The sequence below is a fragment of the Talaromyces proteolyticus genome, assembly GCF_021365285.1.
Source record: "Talaromyces proteolyticus strain PMI_201 chromosome Unknown BGW36scaffold_1, whole genome shotgun sequence".
Classification (NCBI taxonomy): domain Eukaryota; kingdom Fungi; phylum Ascomycota; class Eurotiomycetes; order Eurotiales; family Trichocomaceae; genus Talaromyces; species Talaromyces proteolyticus.
The window spans coordinates 480,092-503,765 of record NW_025764277.1 but is presented as its reverse complement, the minus strand read 5'-3'; the positions used below and the strand labels follow the sequence as shown (position 1 = coordinate 503,765).

At 46.6% G+C, this 23,674-nt stretch overlaps 9 protein-coding genes across 9 annotated transcripts; 4 read left to right on the top strand and 5 right to left on the bottom strand.

Annotated features, from left to right (window-relative positions):
- Positions 1–454: 454 nt before the first annotated feature.
- BGW36DRAFT_456414 (putative coatomer subunit zeta) lies at positions 455–1,563 on the bottom strand. Its single transcript, XM_046221923.1, has 2 exons — positions 1,145–1,563; positions 455–1,067 (listed from the first exon to the last, which is right to left on the bottom strand). Exons 1-2 carry the CDS (start codon positions 1,507–1,509, stop codon positions 824–826), a joined length of 609 nt encoding a protein of 202 aa, XP_046077459.1. The 5' UTR covers positions 1,510–1,563; the 3' UTR covers positions 455–823.
- A 475-nt stretch (positions 1,564–2,038) lies between these two features.
- On the bottom strand, positions 2,039–4,034 carry BGW36DRAFT_421428 (uncharacterized protein; the record flags this gene model as incomplete). Its single annotated transcript, XM_046219567.1, has 2 exons — positions 2,039–3,348; positions 3,404–4,034. 2 exons carry the CDS (start codon positions 4,032–4,034, stop codon positions 2,039–2,041), a joined length of 1,941 nt encoding a protein of 646 aa, XP_046077458.1.
- A 1,300-nt stretch (positions 4,035–5,334) lies between these two features.
- Positions 5,335–6,669, top strand: BGW36DRAFT_366256 (60S ribosomal protein L10). Its single transcript, XM_046214730.1, has 3 exons — positions 5,335–5,584; positions 5,747–5,922; positions 5,989–6,669. The coding sequence occupies exons 1-3, from the start codon at positions 5,540–5,542 to the stop codon at positions 6,437–6,439; spliced, it is 672 nt and encodes a 223-aa protein (XP_046077457.1). The 5' UTR covers positions 5,335–5,539; the 3' UTR covers positions 6,440–6,669.
- BGW36DRAFT_366253 (uncharacterized protein) lies at positions 6,670–9,197 on the bottom strand. Its single transcript, XM_046214729.1, has one exon. The coding sequence runs from the start codon at positions 8,829–8,831 to the stop codon at positions 7,026–7,028; it is 1,806 nt and encodes a 601-aa protein (XP_046077456.1). The 5' UTR covers positions 8,832–9,197; the 3' UTR covers positions 6,670–7,025.
- Positions 9,198–10,766: 1,569 nt separating this feature from the next.
- BGW36DRAFT_421425 (uncharacterized protein) lies at positions 10,767–12,216 on the top strand (the record flags this gene model as incomplete). Its single annotated transcript, XM_046219566.1, has 4 exons — positions 10,767–10,899; positions 10,968–11,309; positions 11,376–11,731; positions 11,794–12,216. 4 exons carry the CDS (start codon positions 10,767–10,769, stop codon positions 12,214–12,216), a joined length of 1,254 nt encoding a protein of 417 aa, XP_046077455.1.
- A 104-nt stretch (positions 12,217–12,320) lies between these two features.
- On the bottom strand, positions 12,321–15,408 carry BGW36DRAFT_2344 (putative anaphase-promoting complex subunit ApcB). The gene is made up of 2 exons (XM_046210009.1): positions 14,765–15,408; positions 12,321–14,717 (listed from the first exon to the last, which is right to left on the bottom strand). Exons 1-2 carry the CDS (start codon positions 15,296–15,298, stop codon positions 12,426–12,428), a joined length of 2,826 nt encoding a protein of 941 aa, XP_046077454.1. The 5' UTR covers positions 15,299–15,408; the 3' UTR covers positions 12,321–12,425.
- Positions 15,409–15,539: 131 nt separating this feature from the next.
- BGW36DRAFT_331795 (ER protein Pkr1-domain-containing protein) lies at positions 15,540–16,585 on the bottom strand. Its single transcript, XM_046212838.1, has 2 exons — positions 16,456–16,585; positions 15,540–16,386 (listed from the first exon to the last, which is right to left on the bottom strand). Exon 2 carries the CDS (start codon positions 16,329–16,331, stop codon positions 15,810–15,812), a length of 522 nt encoding a protein of 173 aa, XP_046077453.1. The 5' UTR covers positions 16,332–16,386; positions 16,456–16,585; the 3' UTR covers positions 15,540–15,809.
- A 1,827-nt stretch (positions 16,586–18,412) lies between these two features.
- Positions 18,413–19,176, top strand: BGW36DRAFT_366244 (uncharacterized protein; the record flags this gene model as incomplete). Its single annotated transcript, XM_046214728.1, has 2 exons — positions 18,413–18,488; positions 18,558–19,176. Coding segments are annotated over 2 exons (680 nt in total), but the record flags the coding sequence as incomplete, so codon positions are not given.
- Positions 19,177–20,095: 919 nt separating this feature from the next.
- BGW36DRAFT_285607 (putative MFS monosaccharide transporter) lies at positions 20,096–21,941 on the top strand (the record flags this gene model as incomplete). The annotated part of the gene is made up of 4 exons (XM_046210335.1): positions 20,096–21,100; positions 21,152–21,497; positions 21,564–21,640; positions 21,708–21,941. The coding sequence occupies 4 exons, from the start codon at positions 20,096–20,098 to the stop codon at positions 21,939–21,941; spliced, it is 1,662 nt and encodes a 553-aa protein (XP_046077451.1).
- Between the last annotated feature and the right edge of the window lie 1,733 nt (positions 21,942–23,674).

Sequence of the window (23,674 nt, the reverse complement as noted above, 5' to 3'; positions counted from 1 at the left end):
AAGAACGAATGAAAAATTCCCGAAGGCGGTCGAAATAAGGAGAGAAAGAAAAAAGAAAAGAATAATCGAGATTTTTCCCCTGGCTTTTTAGTCTAAGTTGAAAGTAAGAGAGAAATTGAAGGGAATAAAATTAAACGAAGCATAGGAAGTGACGTATGCGGGGCTCCCGTAGACTTTGTATGCTGATTCCGTCTGCATCCAGAATAAAGACATGTGTTCCCTTTCGCTATAACATTCAACAAACCCTTTCGGTCTTCGCATAACTGTAGCTATTTATTGTACTTATATACGGATACTGTTAAAGCCGTCGTTTAGGATCGTACTTTCAATGTTGTCATGACTCATGAATCTATATATTACTTGTTATCAATATATAAAAGCAATCAATCATCGATGATTCAAGGTACCAGGACATTAGAACATTGAAACTTCAATGTTGACATCTAGAAGTTATCTTTATGTAAATTTTGGTATTTTAGTAGCGGTTATAGCTCAAAATACATAAGAATACTGCAAGGCGAACAAGAGGTAACTGCAATACCCGTATTCTAAGCGTATCGGTTCAAAGAGTATATAAATACTAAAAGAGTTGTAAATCCGGAGTAAAAATGATGTCTTGGTGTTGAACAATGAACTAGCAGTCCATGAGCAGTCGCAATCATTAATCATATAAAAAGGAACACGCCTATCCCAGATTTTTATTCCCAATACAAACAAAAGGTATGAACAGAGGCACGTTTCTAGAAGTTGATATAAAACTCAAAAATGCAGACTCCAATTCGAGAAAAATATAAACATAAAGAGAAGCGAACAAAGAGAAATTTCATAGTCCCTGTCGTAATTGCTCCGCAAGTTTACGTCTTCCAAACTCCCATGCGTTGAGGAGGCCTTGTTCTGAAAGATCAATGTTCTTCATGTTCGGGGCATCAGCGGCAGGAGCACGGCTGACACGGGAAGCGATGAGGACGGGGTCTGTCTCAAGGATGATGCCGTCGTCAATAATTTCGTCGATGGCGAGGGTGACGAGGTCGTAGTTTTCAATAATGGTGCGTTTATCTGTGGCTCCTCTGTCGGAAAAACATCTGTGTTAGCAACACACCAAATAATTTCAACGGTACATAAATGTTTTATTATATAAACGCACTTGAATAATATCCCCAAGGCATCGCGTAGAGATAGCACAACGTTGTACAGCAAAACCTCGTTTTCGTCCCCACTGCCGACTACGTAGAGCATAACATCGCTCTCGACTTTGAACACCACCACTCGGTTATCGTACAGAATCACGTCATTGCTCTGCTTGTTTGTCTTTTCCATAAGCCCTGTCTCAAAGGCCTTTTGCTCCTTCACGGTAGGGTAGGGATTGGCGCCAGGATAGTCGGTCGCGGAGGGGGAGACGCCGGCCGGAGGATGGGGAGGGGAGAAGTATTTGGCGTAGATGCGGGAGTTGTCCTCCGTGGACATAATCAGCACCGCATTGACGGTGAAAAGGGACATGGAGCCAGGCATGGTGATTGATTTGAATGCCGCTTGTTGCGAGAAAGGGAGTGTTGTTGAGAGCTGTCTGGTTTCCCGCATCCGTGGCCGCTTACACCCTCCGCTTAATACATGGTTAGCCGCTCATGATTGGCTGCTCAGCTGGTACCTTAACAGACACTGAAGGACAGGAATACTAATGCTGTGTATTTTGTTCTTGGGTAATGGATTGATTGTCAATAATAAATTTATTCGATAATACATGGTGGAAGAGTTAGGTTACTATCTAGATTTCATATCAATATGCAAAAGATCATGCGCCAGGCAAACCCGCCCTGAATCGTGTAAATATCATATATCACCAGGGAGAAAACGTCATAAGGCAGTGCAGCAAACTATTCTGATCAGAGTTGTGGGTATTGAGCATGAAAATCCAAGCGCGACGTGGGCAGAAATAAGAAAGTCCAGTGTCCTTTGGAACACGTCTCAAGAACTACACAGAGAATTAAAAGGATACCAAAGAAAGATCAAAAGTCATAATCAGATACGCATTAGAACGCTATCATGGCTTGGGATTCTCCTCTGGAGCTGACGTGGGAGGTGGACGGTTGAACCACGATATCCAACTAGCTCTGTTTGCTCGCTTGTTCGCTGCCTCGTCGTCTTGGGAGGACCCATTTTCTAGTTCCTGATTTTCGCGAACAAGTCGCAAAGGTCGTAGTCTGTTTTGCGTCATGACAGCGCCAGTATAGTTGTTCATGCTGCTGCTAGATCGGCTGGGAGGGGTAGATGTAGCTCCCAGAGAGTTGACCTCGGCGTTGGCATCGCTGGACATGCTGTCAGAGCTGCTTAATCTCTTGCGGTCCGGCTGACTGCCTTGAGAAGGAGTACGTCCGGTTCCACTAGAAATGTAGTTAGAGCCGAAGAATCCACTGTGTCGAGATCCTGGTCCCATAGTAGTTGGGCTCAAAGGCCCGCCAGATGGACTACGTGCTCCCGAAAGGCCGCTGTACATTTGTCCAACGACTGCAGCCGCCGCAACGCCGTCGCCCATTTGATCAGAACGAGACCTTCGATGCCCAGTACGGACTGATTGGGAGCGTCCAAGAGGGATACTCGGGGCTGTATTCGGATTTTCATGCGCAGATGGAGCTGAGGTCGGTGGTGGCATGACACTCATCGGCCGAGGCTTTGGATGTGGCCGATTGGCTTGGCCAGTCACCACAGACCTGGCACGGTCAAGAAGCGAAGGCGTATCTTTCTCCGGTGGTGGAGGCGGCAAATCTTTGTCGATCTTAGGTCCGCCGGCTGAGTCTGATAGAGGGGTGTCGTTCTTATCCAAAATTTTCTCAAAACCTTCGTGCTGCAAGAGTCGTCCAATAATTCGCTCGATATATAGAGTAAGGGCTTTGTTTTGATCCTTGAGAGCCTTGACTTCCCCCTCTAGTTTACGTGTATCTGATTGGTTTCCCTCGCCTACTGACTCAAGCTCATCTGCGAGTGAGCCGCTCAGAGTTTGGGATGCCGCGGGGGGGTGGTCATGCAGGAAATCGCCCTTTGTAAAATCGCCATTCAGAGTTTTCTCGCTAAGTAGAAGCTGGTAGCTTTCATTGTCCTCCATAAGGCGAGCGTTGGCCATTCTTGCCTCCAAGAGCTCTCGTTCCAGCTCCTGCTGTCGACCACCGCCCCTGTTCTCCATTTCAACTAGCTTGATTTGAGACTCTGCGAGCTCCAGTCTCAACGACTCGATGACTTTGTCTTTTTGCAGCAAAAGTTTAGCGTTATTTCTGGAAGGGCTACGCTCGAGTTGCGACGAAGGGGCAAATTGCCCATTATCAACATTGTCTGGAGAAGGACGATTGCGAAAGCTGGCTGTGAGTAAGGATTAGCAAGGACTGACAGGATGAGGATGAAGACAGGTGCATACATGATCTCGAAATATCCTTATCACTGTCAGTGTTGACCCTGATATCCTTCTGCGCAATTGTTTCCTTCAGTCGCTGAATCGTACCCTGTAGTTCCTCTACCCTGCTTGCTTGTTGTTCTTTATCTTGCAGCATTGCGGTTCTGTCCTGGTCGTGCGCTTGTTCTAGATCACGCAGCTGGCGTGCATGGTCACGGATCTCCGTGGTCAAGGTTTCAATCTTACTCTCTTTCTCGTGCGCCTGGTCTTCAAGCTTTGCTTGCTCAGCAACCGCCTCATCTAACCGCATTTGTAATACACCGAGTTGTTTCCGATACTGTTCCGAGGCTGTCTCTGCCTTTTGTAATTGTTCCTTCAGATCATCTATAAGGGCGGCATTTTGGGCCCGTGCCTCGTCGTCGGAGGTATCGGTATTCGCCATCTTGGGTACACTGGAAACGCTCAGATTTGACCTCCCTGGCTTGCGAGCGGCAGCACGGGCGGAAACAGGGGACGCACGCCCTGAAGGGGTTCGATGAAGGCCGTTAGGAGATTTGGCTGCCGCGCGGGTGTCGATGACTGGCCGTTCAGCAGTTGATTTGCTGGGCCCCGTGGCGCCATTGTTGCCGGCTGGTTTTTTGGGGTTTGCAGACATGGAGATGCTTTAGGAGCAAATGCTCCAAGGGTATGTGTATGGAATCTTGATTTCGATAATCAGTCGCCGTCAACGCGATCGTCACGGTAACCTGATGGGTAGAAAGCGAGGTATATAGTTGGGTCGGGGGCGATCTCGTTCGGAATCAACCAGTCGCACGGAGTTAATCGGTCGGCAAAGAAGCAGATATGCAGAGAACAAAGCATAGGCGATAAAAACAAACCAAGGGGGACTGAATGGAAGGGTGACGAAGCAGGGGCCAGATAATTTTATGCGGGTTGCTGGAGGGAGGGTCCCTAAACAGCGATGACTAGGCGGAGCAACTGCAAGCGTATGTTATCAATAAGGTTAGTCCGTCACCATGCCAGATCCACGCACGGGCTCAACAGAAGCCAGCTATCATCCCTCACTTGGCAGTAACATTAGTTAGTACTTAGGTTATCAATTATTTGCTGTTTCATGGTAGGCAACTATTGTTTCATAATAACCAAGTTACGTTTGGTATACGGCTTTGTTGTAAACAGATATCGGGTTTCTGTCTAATTGCAGTTGAATCGTAGTACCGATCAAATCGCTACATAGTGGATACACCGATATAGGGCTGCTGGTCATAAATGCAAATGTTATGAAACGCGTAGGGGCCAGTTGATGCTCCTTTGTTAATTCGTATTAATAGCCATTCTGATATGGGGACAATGCACATCAACATTACTACCTGAATCTGTAGGCCAATACACACCACATCCATTGTTCTAACAATAACGGGAGGCCGCCACCACCTGTTCTTCGGTCTATAATTGCAGTCTCCTGGAATAGCTGGTCAAAACTACTAAATGTTTGCACCGTGGCTCATCATGATCATGTTCTGGCACACTGCTGTGTTCAGTAGAGCACTAGTCCCAAAGGAGACGAGAGACAGTCTCGGATTAAAATTCCTCCGGTTTTCTCAATGACTCTTAACTACAAAGATTCATAGTTGATGGCAAATATTAACACTTAGTACCAAATAATGATGAATGGTCATTGTTGCGAAGAGTATGCCGCATTTCGCATTTACCATTGATAAATATCTGTAGTTTTATCATTACCGAATCCACTGCAAGTTACGTAGAAGCACTGCTCAATATGCTCCGCAGATACCAGAATCCAAGATAAAGATGCCATTAACAGATTCATCAGATTGCCCATACTTCATATCAGGATGTGTTGCTCATGTTCGAAATACTTAAATATCTAATAGTTATACTAGGGGCATGGATGAATCATAATGATTCAACACGGGTAGATTATTAAGCCGAGCGGAAGAACAGCCGGGAGTCGCTTAGGGCTTAGGGCTTTGCCACAGAGAATGCCACTAGCGCCGATGCTTGGAAATCAACCCGGGAGAAGGTCGCAGTGCCAGGCGACTTTAAAGGACTTTCGACTCCGTCCATCTCGCCAACCCAACCCGTCAAAAAACCCCCGTTCGCAGGAAGTGCAGTTATCGCCCATTTCCAGCTTTCAAGATGGCCCGTCGTCCCGCTCGCTGCTACCGCTACTGCAAGAACAAGGTGCGTTCCGGTCGATGAAATTCGGTCGATAATTTGAGTGTCGGATCGAGGTTGTGGGGGCTTGATTAGGCAGTCTCGTCACGGCCAGCGAAATGCACTCGTGTCGTCAGGATGAACATGAGTTTATCATGGATTTTATACTAACGTATATCTCGCTTCTAGCCCTACCCCAAGTCCCGCTTCAACCGTGGTGTCCCTGACCCTAAGATCCGTATCTTCGATCTCGGACGCAAGAGGGCCAACGTCGACGACTTCCCAACATGTGTGCACATGGTCTCCAACGAATACGAACAGTTGACCTCTGAGGCCCTCGAAGCTGCCCGTATTTCTGCCAACAAGTATGCTTCATACTCACCACATTATACATCTCATATCGAATCAGTGGGTTAATGATTATAAAATAGGTACCTCGTCAAGATGGCCGGAAAGGAAGGTTTCCACCTGCGTGTGCGCGCCCACCCCTTCCACGTTGTGCGTATCAACAAGATGTTGTCGTGTGCCGGAGCCGATCGTCTCCAAACCGGTATGCGTGGTGCCTTTGGCAAGCCCAACGGCTCCGTTGCCCGCGTGAACATTGGTCAGATTTTGCTGTCTGTCCGTACCCGTGACGCCAATCGCCCCATCGCTGTCGAAGCCCTGCGCCGCTCCATGTACAAGTTCCCCGGTCGCCAAAAGATCATTGTCTCCAAGAACTGGGGCTTCACGCCTCTGCGCCGCGAGGAGTATGTTCGTCTGCGCCAGGAGGGCCGTGTCAAGATCGATGGTGCCTACGTGCAATTCCACCGCCACCACGGAAGTGTCGAGGAGAACATTAAGCGCTTCCCAGAGGCTTATGAGAATGTTTCCCAGGCTTAATTTTAAAATTTTAAGTTTTTAAGTTTAGTCAGGAATTGATTTACGTTGCACACACTTTTTCATACCCTCCCATTACCCCATTGGAGTTACTATGGTTCGGATCGTCTCGACAGCTTGTATGTATCTGAAACAATCAAGGTCGTCTGAATTACTACTCAAAAACATCCTTCATTACTTGAATTGCGTGTAACTGTATTCATGTAGTTGATCGTGAAGAATTTGAATTGAAGTGGAATATATTCTCCTTAATACCAGCCATGCAGTATCCTCCTTAATACCATGAGCAAAGACCATTAGCTATTGATAAATATCCAGCCCGTGTGGGCATACATGAGATGTTCTGGGTGTATACATGCAGAGCAACCATTCAACAAACATTCCCATCAGAAAAGCCCGCAAACGAAAACAAGCAAAGCAACGCAATTCCAGAATAAATAAAAAATAGGCAATCATAACATCTATCAGTTTCTCATATATCTCGTCTCTCCCAAACCCCTTGCTGTATAATATATAAACGCCACTCCAGTTGTGATTGGTATATTGGTATGCAACTTTGTCCACTGTGCGACGACACGTATTAATATTATTATGCTTCTCCCCACGTTCCAACGCCGGTAGGTCCGCCGACAGAGACAGCTGCGCTGCCGCTGCCAACACTGCCGCCGATATCCCAGTAATGGCGACTCGAGCCACTGCCTAGTCGCTTTGCGGAGACCCTGGTGCTCTGGCTGGCACAGCTCGAACTGGGTCGACGGAAGCGATGGCGAGAGATTGGGGATGCCGGCGTTGGGATGCCCGCTGCATGGAACTGGGTACGGAGCGAAGACTGGCGCGCTTGAGACCGCGCATGTGCACGAGCAACCAGTGGGTGGTGTTGACGGATCACCGCCGCGCGGCTGGATGCGTCCTGCTGCTCTCTGTGCATGGATCGGGTGGTGGTGTTGTTTCCAGTGTCGGTTTTGCGGAATCGGTTCTTAAGATATCTGAAGACCATTGCTATGTCCAGGTCGCGTTCCCAGTATGCGTATTCCTGGTTCAAATATGCCGAGTCGGAGAGCGGCTCATGTGGGCCTCTGCTGTGGTTTGCACCGATCTCATCATCCTCGATTCCCCATTGTGCGGCGTGCTCAGCTGTGACGGGGTCCTTTAATGTTGGGGTAAAGTGAGGGGATGTTGTAGATAGTATATTGCTTTCGTCTGGTTGGGTCTGTAGAGATCTTGTAGACTGTGATGTTGATTCCGATGGTTTAACGGGAATGCCCGCGTAGAAGTCAGAGGGGTTTTCTACACGGAGATATGTGCTAAATGCTCCTGGATGTTCCCAGATCTGGTTGACCAGAATGCCTAATTCGCGGGCAATTCGCTGGATGAGTTTCTCCTGCCACATGTTATCATCGCTTGATGACGTGATGGGAACATCTCTGATCGCATCTTCAATGCCATGAGCATTTGCCTGTCCCTTGCTCTCTGCAAATTGAGTCAAATCAGCATCCTCTACCAGCGACTCGCCAAGAATCACAGAGAGAATAGAGTCATTTATGCCAATCAAATCACGGATGACCTTGCGAGTAATACGCTTCCAGAACGATTCTTCCGGCGAATCACCCTGAACCGAAGTATCCGTCGACGACGACGTCGATAAATCAGCCTGGTTGGTTTCTGAAATACTATCCAGCGTTTCCGTCATGTGGGATGATGTACCACGACTATTACGACGCTGGCGACGTTTGGTCTCCCGCTCGATTTCTTGCAACAGTATCCTGCTCTGCTCCGTCCTCCATTTTTCAATACGCTGCCATCGCTCTCGATCAGCCTTCGACTCTTGCTCATCCACAGTTTCGAGATGTTTCTGGACGCTAGAACGCCGTGTATGAGTAGCATCTGCTTGGCGGTGCGGGTTATACTGCTCGAACTGCCATAAGCGATCCTGAGCCAACTGTCCGGATGCATGGAATGATCCTAGACCGTCGTGTGTGGGCAGCACTGGATTACTTTTATCTGGCAGGTTGGATTCGCGGAAATCGCGGAGTCCTTCATCGAGGCTATCCAACTCTGTAGCATCTTCCTCCTCTTCCTCTTCTTCGTCATCGAGGACGTCTTCCGAAGAAGCGTTATCGTCTGTGCCCTGGTTCGTAGTTACAGCATTGAACGATCCAAAGTCACTCAGTCGCGACAGACCAGCTGTGCGAGCAGTGCGTTCGGTGGAATCAGAGCGGGTGCGGGCAGTGGAAGCGGCCTGGGAGGGGGAGAACAAGACCCATTCTTTGGCGTCGTCATCAACAACATCGGCGTGAGATTGCTCTGGCGGCTGGATCTTGAGCGAGGGGCGTTCTGGCGTTGAATAGGACGCCTGGCGACGCGGGGGCGCCTGCGTGGGCAGACGAAAGGCCATGCTGGTGATGGCTGGTGATGGCTGGTTTCGGGCACGATAGCGATAAGCTCAGTGAGAGGAGTCGGAGAGATGGATGGGGAAGAGGGCAGTGGTCAGTCCAGCTCTCTCCAGCCGCAAACAGAAACACGGCGACTGGAGGAATGTCGAATTGTGCGATATAACTTTACAGAACAACAGTATAAACAGAAAGTGTTGGGAGATCAGGCGGCGCGGTGGCTGTTGGGAGGGTGAGATGATTGATACTGGATGCGGAGTAGGAGCGGGTCCCGTGATAACGCCAGATACAATACAATTACGATAGAGCGATAAGCTGGGCAAGCGTAGATCCCGGTCAGACCACGCACGCCACTGACTCATTGCCGTCACCATTACCATCATTCATTCCATAGCCCCTATGATTAATACTATTCAATACTTAATAACGGATTTAATGTTAATCTCATGCAAGGCTGAGCGACAAGGCCACAGGGGCTGACGGCGATGTGATGCAGGCTGGGCGATTATGGCCCCCTGGCGACACTCTTTGCTGAGTCGCGTGTCTTCGGCCAGAAGTTAGTGTCTTGTGTCATTATTCCGCGTATTGTGGAATCAATTTCATTGTCACAACGTGATCAAGTCGTGTACCCTTGCTCAGCCGGTGGCAATGGCCAATAGTTGATAGTAATAATAACTAACCAGTAAACATAAATAGTAAATAACTACATGGGTCCGCATTTGACAACTCAGTGACCTGCAAAAGATGTACGGACTAACGGGCGCTGACTGGTTGATCGTGCGTCAACCAAGTCTAATCCCTCCAATTGGCGGTTATCCTTGCAGGCCAATGAGCATAGATCAGGAGAGATGGGATATTACATATTATACAAAAGGCGTAGAACTTTTAACCACCATACTAAAAGGGCGCAACCCTTACTTAGTAAGGATTCTAGTGGTATTGTGTATTGAATATTTTTTTTCTGACAGAAGATGAGCACCTGTGAAATCAATGCTGAAAATGACCGCTATGAGGCCTTTTACGGCATCATTTTCACCTATAGCCCAGCGGGAAGCTGCCACTTTGAATAGGGGCCTAGTATACTATATGTAATTTTGATTCCTAACGCGTATTTGGTGATACCTACAGTGATGGGAGAAATATCAACTTCGATAGGTATCCCAGGTCTGATATTAACGCGGAAATGCAGAATCTGAGTGAGATCATCTGGAAAGCAAGAGGGATTTGCTTCAAACATATGGAAACCAATCAAAACCCCACATATAATTACCATGAGTGGTACACACCATATGAAGACTTCCAACTATCGCCAGTGGTCCAAGAACTGATCAACTCGCGCGTGTCAGGGAAGACTCCGTCAGAAATCTACCGCGATCTTCGTGATATTCCTGAGGCAAAGGGCAGTAACAAGACACAAGTTTATCACTTATGGCAGAAGGCAAACTACGAGATCTAGCGGCGAGATTATGATCCCTTAATCTCCGCGACAATGCTGCTTTCTAAAGACCATTAATATGAGGATCGCCTTGATATGTTGAACGGAGGAAATGTAAGGGCATTACCCCTCATACTGATACTTATCAATTCCTAATTGGTCTAATATACTTATTTGTAATCAGCTCTGTGCAGCGCTTATTGGGCTTCAATTGGACGTAACATGTCATTAAAATCCAACACCTAAAGGTTCATTCACGGTGAATTTAGTACTAATAATTATCATACCCAGCTTCAGAAAGACTAATATGCTGGCCCGAAAAGATATGGGAACGGATCCCACGCTTGTCACCATACTTCTTTGTTTTTGCCGTGCCCATCAATATATTTATTAACGTCCAGCTATTGATGTGAACAAATCCACGAAGTTTGAACGAGTTGAAAACTTTTACACATTTCAGATTTCTACAGCGTCGCTATACTGCCATATCCAAGCTACAAATACGATGAGTGAAGACCATACACCTGAATCTGAATTCGACAGGTTTGTTGAGACCATCCGCCTGGATGAGCTCTGTGCTACTGCCTCCCGCTCTCGAAATGGGATCTCCTGCTCTTTGGGCAATCATACAATTGGAGGTACCGAATATGGCCTATATGAAAAAATATTTATCCACTGTCTAACACATTTTGCACATTCATAACAGGATTCAATGTTGTTTACGAGCTAAATTTCTCGGACGGGATCGTTTGGGTTGCACGCATACCCCTTCCGTATAACTGCTATCAACCAGAAGAGATGTCTGTCTCATATGCTGCGACTTTGAAATACATCAAAAAGAATAGCACTATGCCTGTGCCTAAAGTATATGCGTACGATGTACAATCTGCTCCAGAAAATAAAGTCAAAGCCACATACATACTTATGGAACGACTTTCTGGTCATGCATTACCTACTTTAGAACGTACAGATTTCGAGCCTAGTGAGGAGGAACTACGTTTGGTAACAAAAATTCATACGCAATTGACAGATATCATCTTGCAGTTAGGTGAGTGTTGGTTCCTACAAAAGTTAGCTAGTTCTATGTTTGCTACTTTGCTGAATTCTTCGCCAGCATCTCTAAAATTCGATAAAATCGGCTCCTTGCGAGAAAATCCAGACGGAGAATTCTTTGTAGCTCCATATACAGAGACCAACGCCACTGCCTATCCGCAATACAAGGCCATAGCATACAATAAGCTCAGTCCGCAACACAAAGGTCCATTCTCGTCTGTATTGGAATGGTACAATGCCATCGCAGAACTCAATCGCAAATATGCACTGGGGGATCCTGACGAAGAAGAAGACAGAGACGAAACAGTTGCTGATTATGAGCTTCTGGCGGAGCTTGCAGAGCATTTTGTCGTTCCGGAGTTTGCGAATGGGCCTTTTGTGATTAACCATAATGATCTTACAATTCAGAATATTCTGGTACGTTTCAATATTTCGATACAAATCTTCCTAAGAGGAATCAAATTTAATGATTTGGCAAGGTCGACGATGATCTGAATATCACCGGCATTCTCGACTTTCCAGGCACAATCGTCCCACTTCCTTCACTTTGCGTCTACCCCTGGCTATTCAGCGACAACATAAGTGGGCTGGTCACTGATCGGAGTATTTTCCTTGACATATTCATCAGCCGCGACTGTCAATCGTCGTTCCCTTCGTCAGCTTTACTCTCTACACAAGTACGGAAGGATCTAATGACAACTGCTGAAGCCCGTCAAAGCTTCGAATTGGGTCTTATGGGTCCATATACGTCGCTGGTTCTCCCTCGTTTGTATAAAGAAATAAATAAGCAGCCCTTTGATTCGGAGCGTGAGTATCAACGAGTCGTCGATACACGGGGGTGGTTTAGGGACCTTGTCCTAACGGGTGAGGATGGGTTGTATTCCTGGCAGAGAGCAGAGTAATGGACTAATTTTCAAACCATGTATATATTCAACAGAGAGTTAAATGAGAGGACACTATATCAGCTCCATGATACGGTAAACCGGATCTGGGAATTCACAGATCCTTGTTTTATAATAATAATGAAGCCTCTGCCTGAATATACAGGTAACACCAACCAATGCAAGGTTCTCCTATTACATACATACTATCAATTGACTTAGAAGTAGTCTCACCGCACAAGCTTATAGCTACCTCCGCCCACAATTTCAAGTTTCCCTTGCGCGACCATCCCCGCAAGAAACTCTCTAAGCTCCTCATTGCCAAAAGGGAATCCGCCAGGCACTGTGATTTTCAACATCATGATGATGCGCTGCAGCGGCATGGCTCCCTGGTTAGTCAGCATCCCCATGATGAACTGCCAGTAGAGATTCATCTTTTCCATCGCTGCTGCGTGGGCAGTCTCCTTCGCTGCCACTGCCGCCGCTGCATCGGCTGCTGCGGCGGCGTCCGCTTCGGTGGCAGATGGGCCTGCCATCTCCTGCTCGTCGCGGCCGCCTGTTGCTCGCTCTTCGTCGCTGGGTAGTCTCTCTAGCACGGAAAAGGTGTCACGTTGAGACTCAGTGAGGATACGCTTGCTGACCCAGAATAGACAAGCGCTGCGGACCAAGGAAGCAGGCATATCCAATGCCTCGGAGAGTTCGGTCACCGTTTTCGTGACAGGGGTATCTGTAGTAGCTGGTGGATCGGAGTTGAAGGCATAGATCACGGTGGCTTGCCAAGTCGTTACTTCGTCGGTAAACACCCGATCCTCAAGATCCAACTCGACGGTGACTTGACCCAGCCCATTGAGCCAGGTGAGTTTTCGGGACTGTTTGAGTGATTCGAATCCTGTGGAGTATCTTTGCTGCAAGGAAGATATTTCGGGAGGCACCTTGAACGGCTGGTCCTGAATAGCCGGCCAAAAAAAGCGCGAAAGGATTTTGGCGTGGAGCTCCGGCCCTTCGAATTTCGAAGGCGCTGTCTTCTGCTGCTCGCTGCTCAAGCCTAGGTCCTTCCGGATCGCTTTATCGACGCGTTTCGAGTCAAACACATCCCGATGCATGACTTCGCAGGCCTGCAATGCACCGTCTCCAAAACGCACTTTCAATAGTTCCAGCACTGATAATTCCTGATCAAAGTCTACCTTCTTCTTGAGTAATTGTTCGGATAGCATGTCCTGAAGCTCCTTCACAAACGCTTCTTTGGATTCGAAAAGACTAATCAGACTACCGATAACATCCGACCCTTTGGACTTTTTGTAATCTGCAGCTGCATCGATAGGGTCCGGCATCCAGTGCATGTCGTCCCAATCCAACTCGTTGGAATCATTCTGGAGTGTGCGTTGGTGAGCATTACTCAATTCTGTTGACAGTTCAGCCAGCGTCTCGCCAGATCCTGAATTGACCCCCGTTCCATGCTCTGGAGGTTCTGACAGTAGTCCTCCGACAATTACCTTGATTGTATCGTCACGATCTCTTAAATACTTCCGAATCGGCCGAGCTATTCGGTCGAGAAGGACCCCCTTAGGGTCCAAGAGGCTGAACGCCCGTATTATCGAGATATACAGTTGTAGTATTTGAACGGTAGAAGCACCCGGATGTAATAAACGTTGATTGAGCATACCAATGAAAGCAGTGGTTACCGAGTATCGTGATGCAGGATGTGTGGCATACTGCTTGAGATCTTCAATTGCTCCACTGCTCGAATCCCATTCCACAATCACGTCAAATAGCTCGCTTGTACGTAGAGCCCCCAGACGAGCGATAGCAATCTCTTGCCACCTTGCAACGTCGGCAAAAGGAACATTCGAAGAAAGGTCGCGTCGCTTCGGCGGTTGCAAGATGTTTAGCACTTCGACAACCAGTCTGGCAAAAATATTCTGCGTCCATAGCCGCAAGTGTTGATCGACCAAAGACGGCGAATCCCACTCGCGCGTGTAGGTACATGTGATGAATTCAGTCAACATGTTGTTCATAACCAGAGCGAAGACTCGCTGTGCTCGATCTCCCCCAAGGCCCACATCATGCATAAGCCGTAGTAATGTCAAAAGTTTGCTTTTAACTGCATTTCTGCGTGGATTGGTTTCATCAGCCATCATTATTTGCTCGCGAGCCCAGTGTGATGGTTCGTTTCTCCACGTATGATAGGAGGCAGGAACCTCAGTGTCGACTTCCATAGTATCCTCTTGGTGTTCTCCAACACGCGCCGTTCGTTCATATCTCACATCCGCGATTCCCAATATAACAGCCACACTATCTGTCAAAACCTTTTCCAAAAGCGTGGATACCTGGGTGAACGGAAGAGAATATGCAACAATTGCCCGAAAGACTTCATGAAGCTTAGAAGCGGCAGGACCTCGATCTGCCTCCTCTAAATTCGGCACTATATATTGTGAGAATGGTGTGTAATACATGTTGTGTACATATCCCAGATAGTGCACGGTCTTGGGCAAAGAATCTTCATCTGCCGTTGCTTCCAACAGCTTCGACGGTGTTAGCTACATCCAACAATCCACAAGGTGATACGTACAGCTATAAGTTTAGCCCGAAAATTCTCCAGGAAATGGCGCCGCATTTCATTTTCATACCATTGCATAAGGTCATACGATTTGAGTCCTTGGCTTTGGGCTTTGCTGCGAAATGGCGGTGATAACAGATAAGCCAACGCCTGAGATGTTTCCAGCGGGGGCTCTTGTCGTTGTGGTGAAAAACTTGTTCTGTTGTCCAGGTCCGACAGTTCTTGAGCCCCACGATCGGGAAAACTGAGAAAAAGCGTTGCTGCATGCCATGCACGATTCCATTTAATCGCCTCTGGAACCGGCTCGCCGAGTTCAGTATGCGTTGTGTTGCTTTCAAAGCTACCTGTTTGCCAACTCTGGCTATTATGCAACGGGGCAGGGCGACTTGTTTGTGATTGCACTGATCCAAATGGCTGACCAGGCGCAGTCGATGGAAAAGCTGGCGTCACCACGGGCGTTGGTGTATCTTCTTTCAGTGAGACAGGCGCGAATACAGAATTGAAGACGCGCTTGCGACTGGCCGCAAGAGACGCATCGTTGAACATGTTGCTCCTGATCTTACCGTCGCCAGTGGCATTCTTGTTATTTCTACCGTATTTATATTCACTCTTCCATTCTCATGTCTTGGTAGCAGAGGATCTGGAGAGACTATGAGATGTCTTTGTGCAGGTATCTGTTCCCTTTTCGGACAAGGGCGCCGGGGATGGTCGCGTAGTCACGTGCAAATATTTATCTTTTACTGCAATCGATCAAGACTTCACGATAGATTCAGGTACAACATTTTTTAAATCATTTGTGCTTGTCATTACTGCGTTATTTGCGAGAGATATTTAATGGCCCAAATCGGCCTTATGACAGTGTAACCAAAACAGCGATCATAACCAAGCTCGTAATCGAATCAACATTCCAAAACACATCAAAATGATATCAATTGAGGGCGAGAGGGGTATAACTTTATGAATGTTTAAGATCTGCAGGAGCAAATAGAATTCTTGAACTTCCTTCTTGAACATAGCCCAGATTTCACATGGTAAAGAGCCTCCTTCACAAGCCAAATCATGACGACTTGTCCTTATCTACCTTTTCCCATTCGCTATCGGTGCTGGCGTACCCGGAGTTTTCGCCTCTGCTCTCTCGTTTCCTGAGCACGTTACCCTCCGAGTCTTCTGATTCAACCGCAGTCGCAGCCGTAGTACTGGCCTCTTTCGACAGCTGGTTCACCTTTCGCCGTCTAGTTTTAGACACACCTCCAGTTTCGGTCTCAGTATCCGAATCATTATTGTCTGTCTCGGCTGAATCGTCGCTGTTCTCAGCAAGCTTCTTCTGCTGCTCTTCTGCCTCTTGTTTTTGCTGGGCCTGGACCTCTCGAACCTCCTTCGCAAACCAGTTTATAGACCACCAAAGCGCCCCGCTGATGCACGAAAGCGCCACGAAGTGAACGCTGTATGTCGCGATGAGGAGTATGAAAAGCACTAATTGGAGTGCCGCAAATGTAGCATTTGTAGCCACAAGTAAAGTGGGAGTCGGGCCGGGAGTGAAGATGCTGGACCAGAGGTCCTCGAAAAATGAAGTACTCATTTCACTGCTGTGCGAGTTCGTCGAGTTTGTTGGCGAGGGTTAGGAATTTGCACTCCTAGCAGCATCGTCAGTTCCTCTTTCAAGCTCATCTCGCGGATCCGAGTATGTGGACGCGCAGACTTACCAGTGCGATAACAAAGGTAGACAATATTCCGACGTATAATAGAGGCTTTGATCAAAACAAAACCTCCACTAACGTCTTAAACTGAGGATTACCTGAATGTAAACAGTCATCCGTTCAGCGGAAAGCGCCCGACCGTCAGATCACGGGATCGGGATCTTCTGCCCGATAAAGAGCTTGCCGTTATCACCAGGGTTGCCCCGCCATTCTTGCACCTGACTTCAGTTGTTGTCTTCTGATCGAGCTTACCCTAATATCTCATGCCAGATTTTGCTATTATTTATTTTTGATCTCAGACTTCTCCATAGCCTAGCTGAGCCTATATACTTACAGATCCATTCCCTTCAATCTGACTTAAATATATTCCAAGCTATGTACAGTGCCTGTCGACTCGATGTTATGGGGATGGGGAGGACGTCTGAGAGTATATTCAAAGAGCGAAGGCTGCCAGGCGATTTATCAGACTAATCACAGGAATATCATGCTAGACACTTATTTTAACGACGTGCAAGATCTAGCGCTCATGTGTGGCCAACCTTTCTTCTGCTTCAGGTTAGCAGTATGTGATATAATGCAATATCAGCATTCCTATCAAGGCATTTTCTATACTCATCATGATTTGTATCGTTAATTTACTAGTATTACGAACTACACGACACGATCGATAAATGCATGGGCTATTTTGATGTTGTTAGACTTAACTATGAGGACCAATGTCTGGAAACTGATCCTCAGAAACAAGTTACTACAAGGGCCGGCTAAGAAAGTCCGATGACGTGTCAATCTACCAAAAATATACATCATATTAATAATACTGTCTGTGTTACCGCCTTCTTTTCTTACTTTGCCCTGCTTTGCCCAGTGTGCGCTACATCCGCTGTCTTCGGATTTGAAAACACCTGCCCCATTTGCCCCGTTTGTCCCATTTTGCCCAGGCATCTACGCGATACTTTGCCTAATTGTACGGGTATACTGTGCGGCGAACAGATTGAAAAAAAACAAACTAGATACATCAACATCACATTAAAAACCATAAACACCCCAATGAGTGGGTCCGAAAGATTTAAACACCACATCAAACGTCATAATGATTGGACAACACGATAGATACCATTGTGGGGATCCACAATACTTAAACACCACGATACTCAAACGTCATATTGATTGGATAACACGATAAAACACCATAATGAGTGGATCCATAATATTTAAACACCATGATAACTTAAACATCACAATGATTGGACAACACAATAAATACCATGATCCACAATACTTAAACACTACGATTTTCACCACGACGATTTTCACCACGACGATTTTTAACACCACAATGATTGGACCCTGCGGGCCCACAATAATTAAACACCACGATTTTCAGTATCACGAGTTTTAACACCACTATTTTCAACATCATGATTTTCAACACCACGATTTTCAGCACTACCCCTACTTTGGACCTTATAAAGCCAACTTCAGACGCTCCACTTAAGGTAAATGTCAATTTCAAGTCCCCTACTCACGATATCAGCCCAGATGGATGCTAAATTTTCTTCTCTCAGTAACAGTTACAATGGTCAATGCTGCTTTTCTGGAGAACAAGATCTTGAATGTCGGTTCTCTTGTATGCTCTGGCGATTATTCTTGAGACCGTACACTAACTAGGTTAATCTAGGGCCGTATGAACTTGATACTTCGACCCAAAACATACCATCCCATGACATTGAAAATCTGGATGTGTCTGATCTTGCCGAAATACTTCGAAGCCCAATCCCTGAATCCTGGTTTGCAGAATGTATGTGCTTCTTTTATTACTTTTATGCTATGGCGTACCTCAAACCTCTCAGCTGGCTGTGATATGGTCTTATAAATATTATCTAGAATCTTTGCTTCCTTTTAATATCACATTGAGAGATATAGGATAAGTTTTATATTCTGTTACGCTGACATATTTAAATAGTAATGGAGCCATCTCACAGTCCTGGACACCCTGATCACATAACTTCAGCATGCAGAGAAATCGAATTTCGTCAAGGGTAAATTTTATGTGTCCTTTAAATGCACTCTCGAAACCACTAACATGAAGCCTTTATCTCGTGGTCTAGTTTTCAAGAAACTGATACATCTTTGGCATCATATATGATGTCTCAAAATACAGAGATGATTCCACCAGAAAACCAAGAAATGGATATCTCATATGCGACTGCGTCCATGCAACCATTTTCCTCCCCAGAACAACAACAACCACCGTCAGGCTCGCTCCCAAACAGAACAAACTCTACTATTGAACAAGAACATATTTGTCGATATCCGTCTTGCAAAGAAAAAACATTCCGTAGCAAGGGCCTACTAGACCGACACCTGCGTGAACTTCATAGTCCCCAAACATATACTTGTCCCATACGTTCATGTGATCGACACAAAGAAGGCTTTAATAGGCGATACAATCTTATGTTACACCAAAAACGAGTTCATCGGGATGAAGTCTTGCCATCCGAAGATGACGCTGAAAATATACGGACGACTGATAAAGGCGAAGATATAAATTATGACGGGTTTGATCATGTATCCGAGTATGAGGACAATAGATCTATTGATGGAAAAGACACTCTTCAAATGAGGTTGAATGATCTTGTGCAATTACGGTCAGAGATGGATTTGGATATTAGATCCATACAGAGAGTTTTGAGTATGGTAGGACAACCATGAGTCTTTGGACTTCAGTGAAACTTAGGTATCTAAGTTAAGCTAATATCATATTTCGAATTAATTGACATTTAAAGTATCTAATACTATTCTGATAGAGAGTAGTACAGTAATTTGACAATTGTGTGAATATAGTATTACGAGCTTCTGCCTTTCAATTTGCATTTACACTAATTTATATTAGATTAAATCTAGAGTTCTTAGAGGGCCGCTCATAGCTAATGCAAAAGGTTGAAATATTATTAGTATCAATACAAGGACGGCTCCTATATCTCACACATTTTCTGTGGTGCTATATTCAACTTTTGTCGCCTTACTGTAGTAAATGAACTAGTATTTTACAGACGCACAAAACACTAATACACATAAGAATTGCGTTATTAGCATAATAAAATAATTTTTGTAAAACATGCATCTAATATAGAAAATAAGTAAAGCTTTGAGTAATAATTGATAGGTGTTCTGCAGGATAGTCAAGTTAGTAGTTACACTGTACGGCACACTATAATCGAGCGTGGTGGTGGGGTAACCGCTCCTATTGTTACGGCTCCTGGTCGACCACGTCCATCCCGGCGAAGAAAGTTGCAGATATTAATCGATGCATTTCGTGCAAAACCGGATCAATAAGCATTCCTCTCCACATCTCGGTACCCCCGTGCCCATCAAATGACTAGCGAGATCTCGGGTGTGCTGTGACGCCGCCTCTATTGGTTGACACTGCAGTTGATAATTGCTTTTACAGCGACGATCTTCACAAATGCAAACCCCTCACAGACATGACGAATCACATTATGGTGGCTGGCGAATTCGCACCTGAGATTGAATCCCCCGACATCTCACAGATATGTTAGTATATTATTATAATAAGGCATGTCTCCTTCCGCTCCAATGCCCGCGGGTTGTACCACAGGCAAGTCTCGAGATTCCGCTGTTAAAGATGGAAGCAAAGAAAACATCGGGTACCCATGAGTCAAAGACCATAGGACCATTCTTGTTAACTGGGTTATCGCGACCCACACCGCAGGTCTATGATCGAGAACCATATTGCCAAACTGGGGTTCGAGGCCTCCTTCATGATCCGCATGTTGTCTTGTGCACTGCATGTGCTACGCTAGGCGGCTTTCTTTTTGGATACGACCAAGGTGTGATATCAGTAACCTTGGTTATGCCGCAATTTATCGATAAGTTTCCTCGGATTGCCTTGACTGCATCTGGAGCCGGCTTCTGGAAGGGGTTCTTGACGGCAATGATCGAGCTAGGAGCTTTTTTGGGCGCGTTGAACCAAGGATGGATTGCGGATCGGATCTCACGTAGACATTCGATTGTTCTGGCCGTTTTCATCTTCACGCTCGGCTCGATTCTGCAAACAGCAGCAGCAAACTATGCAATGCTGACTGTCGCAAGACTGATCGGGGGTATTGGGATCGGGATGCTGAGTATGGTGGTTCCACTATACATCTCAGAGATTAGTCCACCGGAAATCCGCGGCGCGTTGCTCGTGATGGAGGAGCTGTCGATTGTCTTGGGGATTGTGATTGCTTACTGGATCACATACGGGACGAGGTCGATCACTGGTCACTGGGCCTGGCGACTCCCGTTCTTCCTGCAAATGTTTCCAGCCTTTGTTCTCCTGATCGGCGTCACCGCACTTCCGTTCTCGCCGCGCTGGCTGGTTTCGAAAAACAGACATGCGGAGGCTCTCGAGAACCTGGCCAGGCTTCGCTCTCTCCATTGGACCGACAAACGGGTGCGTCACGAGTTCTTCGAGATTGTGGCCGAGCACCGCTTCGAACGAGAACTGCGTGCACAGCGGCATCCGCAGCTACAGAATGGTGGTCGCTGGAATGGGATTATGCTGGAGATTCATTCTTGGATAGATTGTTTCAGAAGCGGATATAGGAAGCGGACTTGGGTTGGAATAGGCTTGATGTTTTTCCAGCAGGTACGCCCTTTTGGCACTTTCCTCACCCGTACCAATTTTTAACTCCTGCAGTTTGTTGGCATCAACGCTTTGATATACTATTCGCCGACCCTGTTTGCCAGCATGGGCGTAGACTACGATATGCAATTAGCACTGTCTGGAGTTCTGAACATCACGCAGCTCGTCGGGGTGTCTACTAGTGTGTGGACGATGGATAAATTCGGGCGGCGAGCGCTGTTAATGACGGGCTCGGCCTTAATGGCAATCTCTCACATCATCATCGCCGTTTTGGTCGGATTATACGACAAAGACTGGCCGAGTCATCGGGGACCGGGCTGGACAAGCGTGGCGTTTTTGTTCGTGTACATGTTCTTTTTTGGTGCATCATGGGGTCCTGTCGCTTGGGCGGTGCCGTCTGGTACGAACCTTTCTATTCCAGAATCCTGTTATGATACGAAACGCCTGTGGTCTAACAAAATTATAGAAATATTCCCGTTTGTGCTGCGAGCTAAAGGGGTTGCGTTGTCGACGTGCTCGAATTGGCTTAATAACTTTATCATTGTAAGCTACAACATCAGATCTTTCAGAGAATAATAATTCGTGCGCTCCGAAACATTGACCGCTTCAGGGGTTGATCACACCACCTCTAGTGCAAAACACCGGGTTCGGCGCTTATGTCTTCTTCGCGGTCTTCTGTGTTCTGTCGGGCATATGGACAGTCCTATTCGTGCCGGAGACGAAGGGAAGGACACTGGAGGATATGGATGTCTTGTTCAAGGACAACGTGGCGGCTGCAGCACAAGAGCGAAAACGAGCGATTGAAGCGGAGTTGCGTCGGGAGGACACCGTCGGCGACTGGTAGCCTGTAAGCTGTAAGCTTGCAGAAGAACATCTTATTCCGATGATCTGTAACGGTCTCCGACACGGACGTTTTAAATTAGATATCCGCTCTGTCTTGTCGGACTCGGTCTTGATTATGGCGGTGAGTTCGCGCCGCGAGGTATCCGAATGCCCCTTTCTCTCTCTCTGCTTCGCTGGTTTGATTACTTGACACGCCATGACAGCTTGCCATGCTGCATGATTCTTTTCGGTGACTCTTTACCCTGAACAAAATGGGCTGACTGGTTAGGCCGTGATAATTATAGAAGATCAATGCTAGCCATATTAGCGGCAGGGCTAACGCATTGTTCCTGGCCCCCATTCCCACCACCTCGGGCCGCATTATTTCAGTTGATGCAGTCGGTGTAGAGATCGGACACCTGGTGACTTAGCAGTGCTACTCAGTCACTACGGTGCCTGGGGTAGCACTAGACTGAAATAGCAGCGAGGCTGTTGAGAAATTTTTATCGAGAATTTTTGCTTTTTTTTCAATTTCATTTACGGACATTGCTTTTCACGGATACGAATACGTGGCAATAATATTAGAATAGAAATGACGATAATGAAACTAGGAGGCCACGGTTGGCATCTAGCTTAGCCCCTACGCTATATGTAGGTCGATTTTATTAATGAGAGACAGTTAAACTTGTTTGCTACATGTACGAGCCGTCAGCCAGAATAAAAATAAAAAAAACAAAACAAATAATCAAAAATCGGTTGCAACGTAAGAATAATAATATTAAGATTAAATCATACAAGGGCGAAAAAAAAGCTTACTAACCTCGGCCAGACCCTTCTTAGGGTTCTGACGTGTTCCTGAAGGGAAAAATTCTTGTCGTTATCCACGCAGGGTTACAGAGCTTCCAAGACATTCCCGAACATCACCTGTTTGGGGCATAGTAGATGATACTCTGACATGACATAACCAGCGAAGCAGTGAATATGGTGAGATATCAGATAGGGACATCCATTATTGCATTGTGTTTGTTTTGGTGGAAATTGAAGCTGAACAGACGATGACGTTACGCCAAGTCAGAGCCGAACACTACGTAGCAGATATGACCATTCTTGATCACCGGAAGCAACGTACTGCCATCAAGTACGTCTATGTGTACGCTGGTCATGGGCATTTTCCATGATGACAAAGCCGGCCCTTCCGAGGTTCATTGGCCGGGGAGGGCGAGCGTGAGGTTGCGTAACGGACAAGCCGGTGGTGGTCATCATCATGATGTCAGCCAGGAGATCGAAGCAGATCGTTGAAACATGGCATAGGCAACATGACGATAACAACACAACCACAACAATAATAAGAGGATAGAGGTAGTATTAGTCAATAGTAGTACGTATAGAGGAAGACAGGGGAAAGCACGTTGTTTGGACCCGCAATTGCTGCTTTTCCAACGGTTCCCGTGTACGGGGCACTGAGACGGCCGATGATTGGTCATAGTACTGGTACTATATAGTACTAAGAATAGACGCAGATACTAGGTACTGTTAAGTATATTTTTATATCGGATACTGGTACTCTGTAACGAGTTGACAAGATACTATCGTATGGAGCACTCTGTACTCAACACAGAATATACTACTTAGTTTACGGATAGAACTATCTACGTAGTCCATACGCGACTTGTACGAGCCCCGAGTGCACGTGACTGCCCTACTGAATGCGGTCATTTAGTGCGCAGCCAAAAATGGGCCGATCGACCGGCGCCA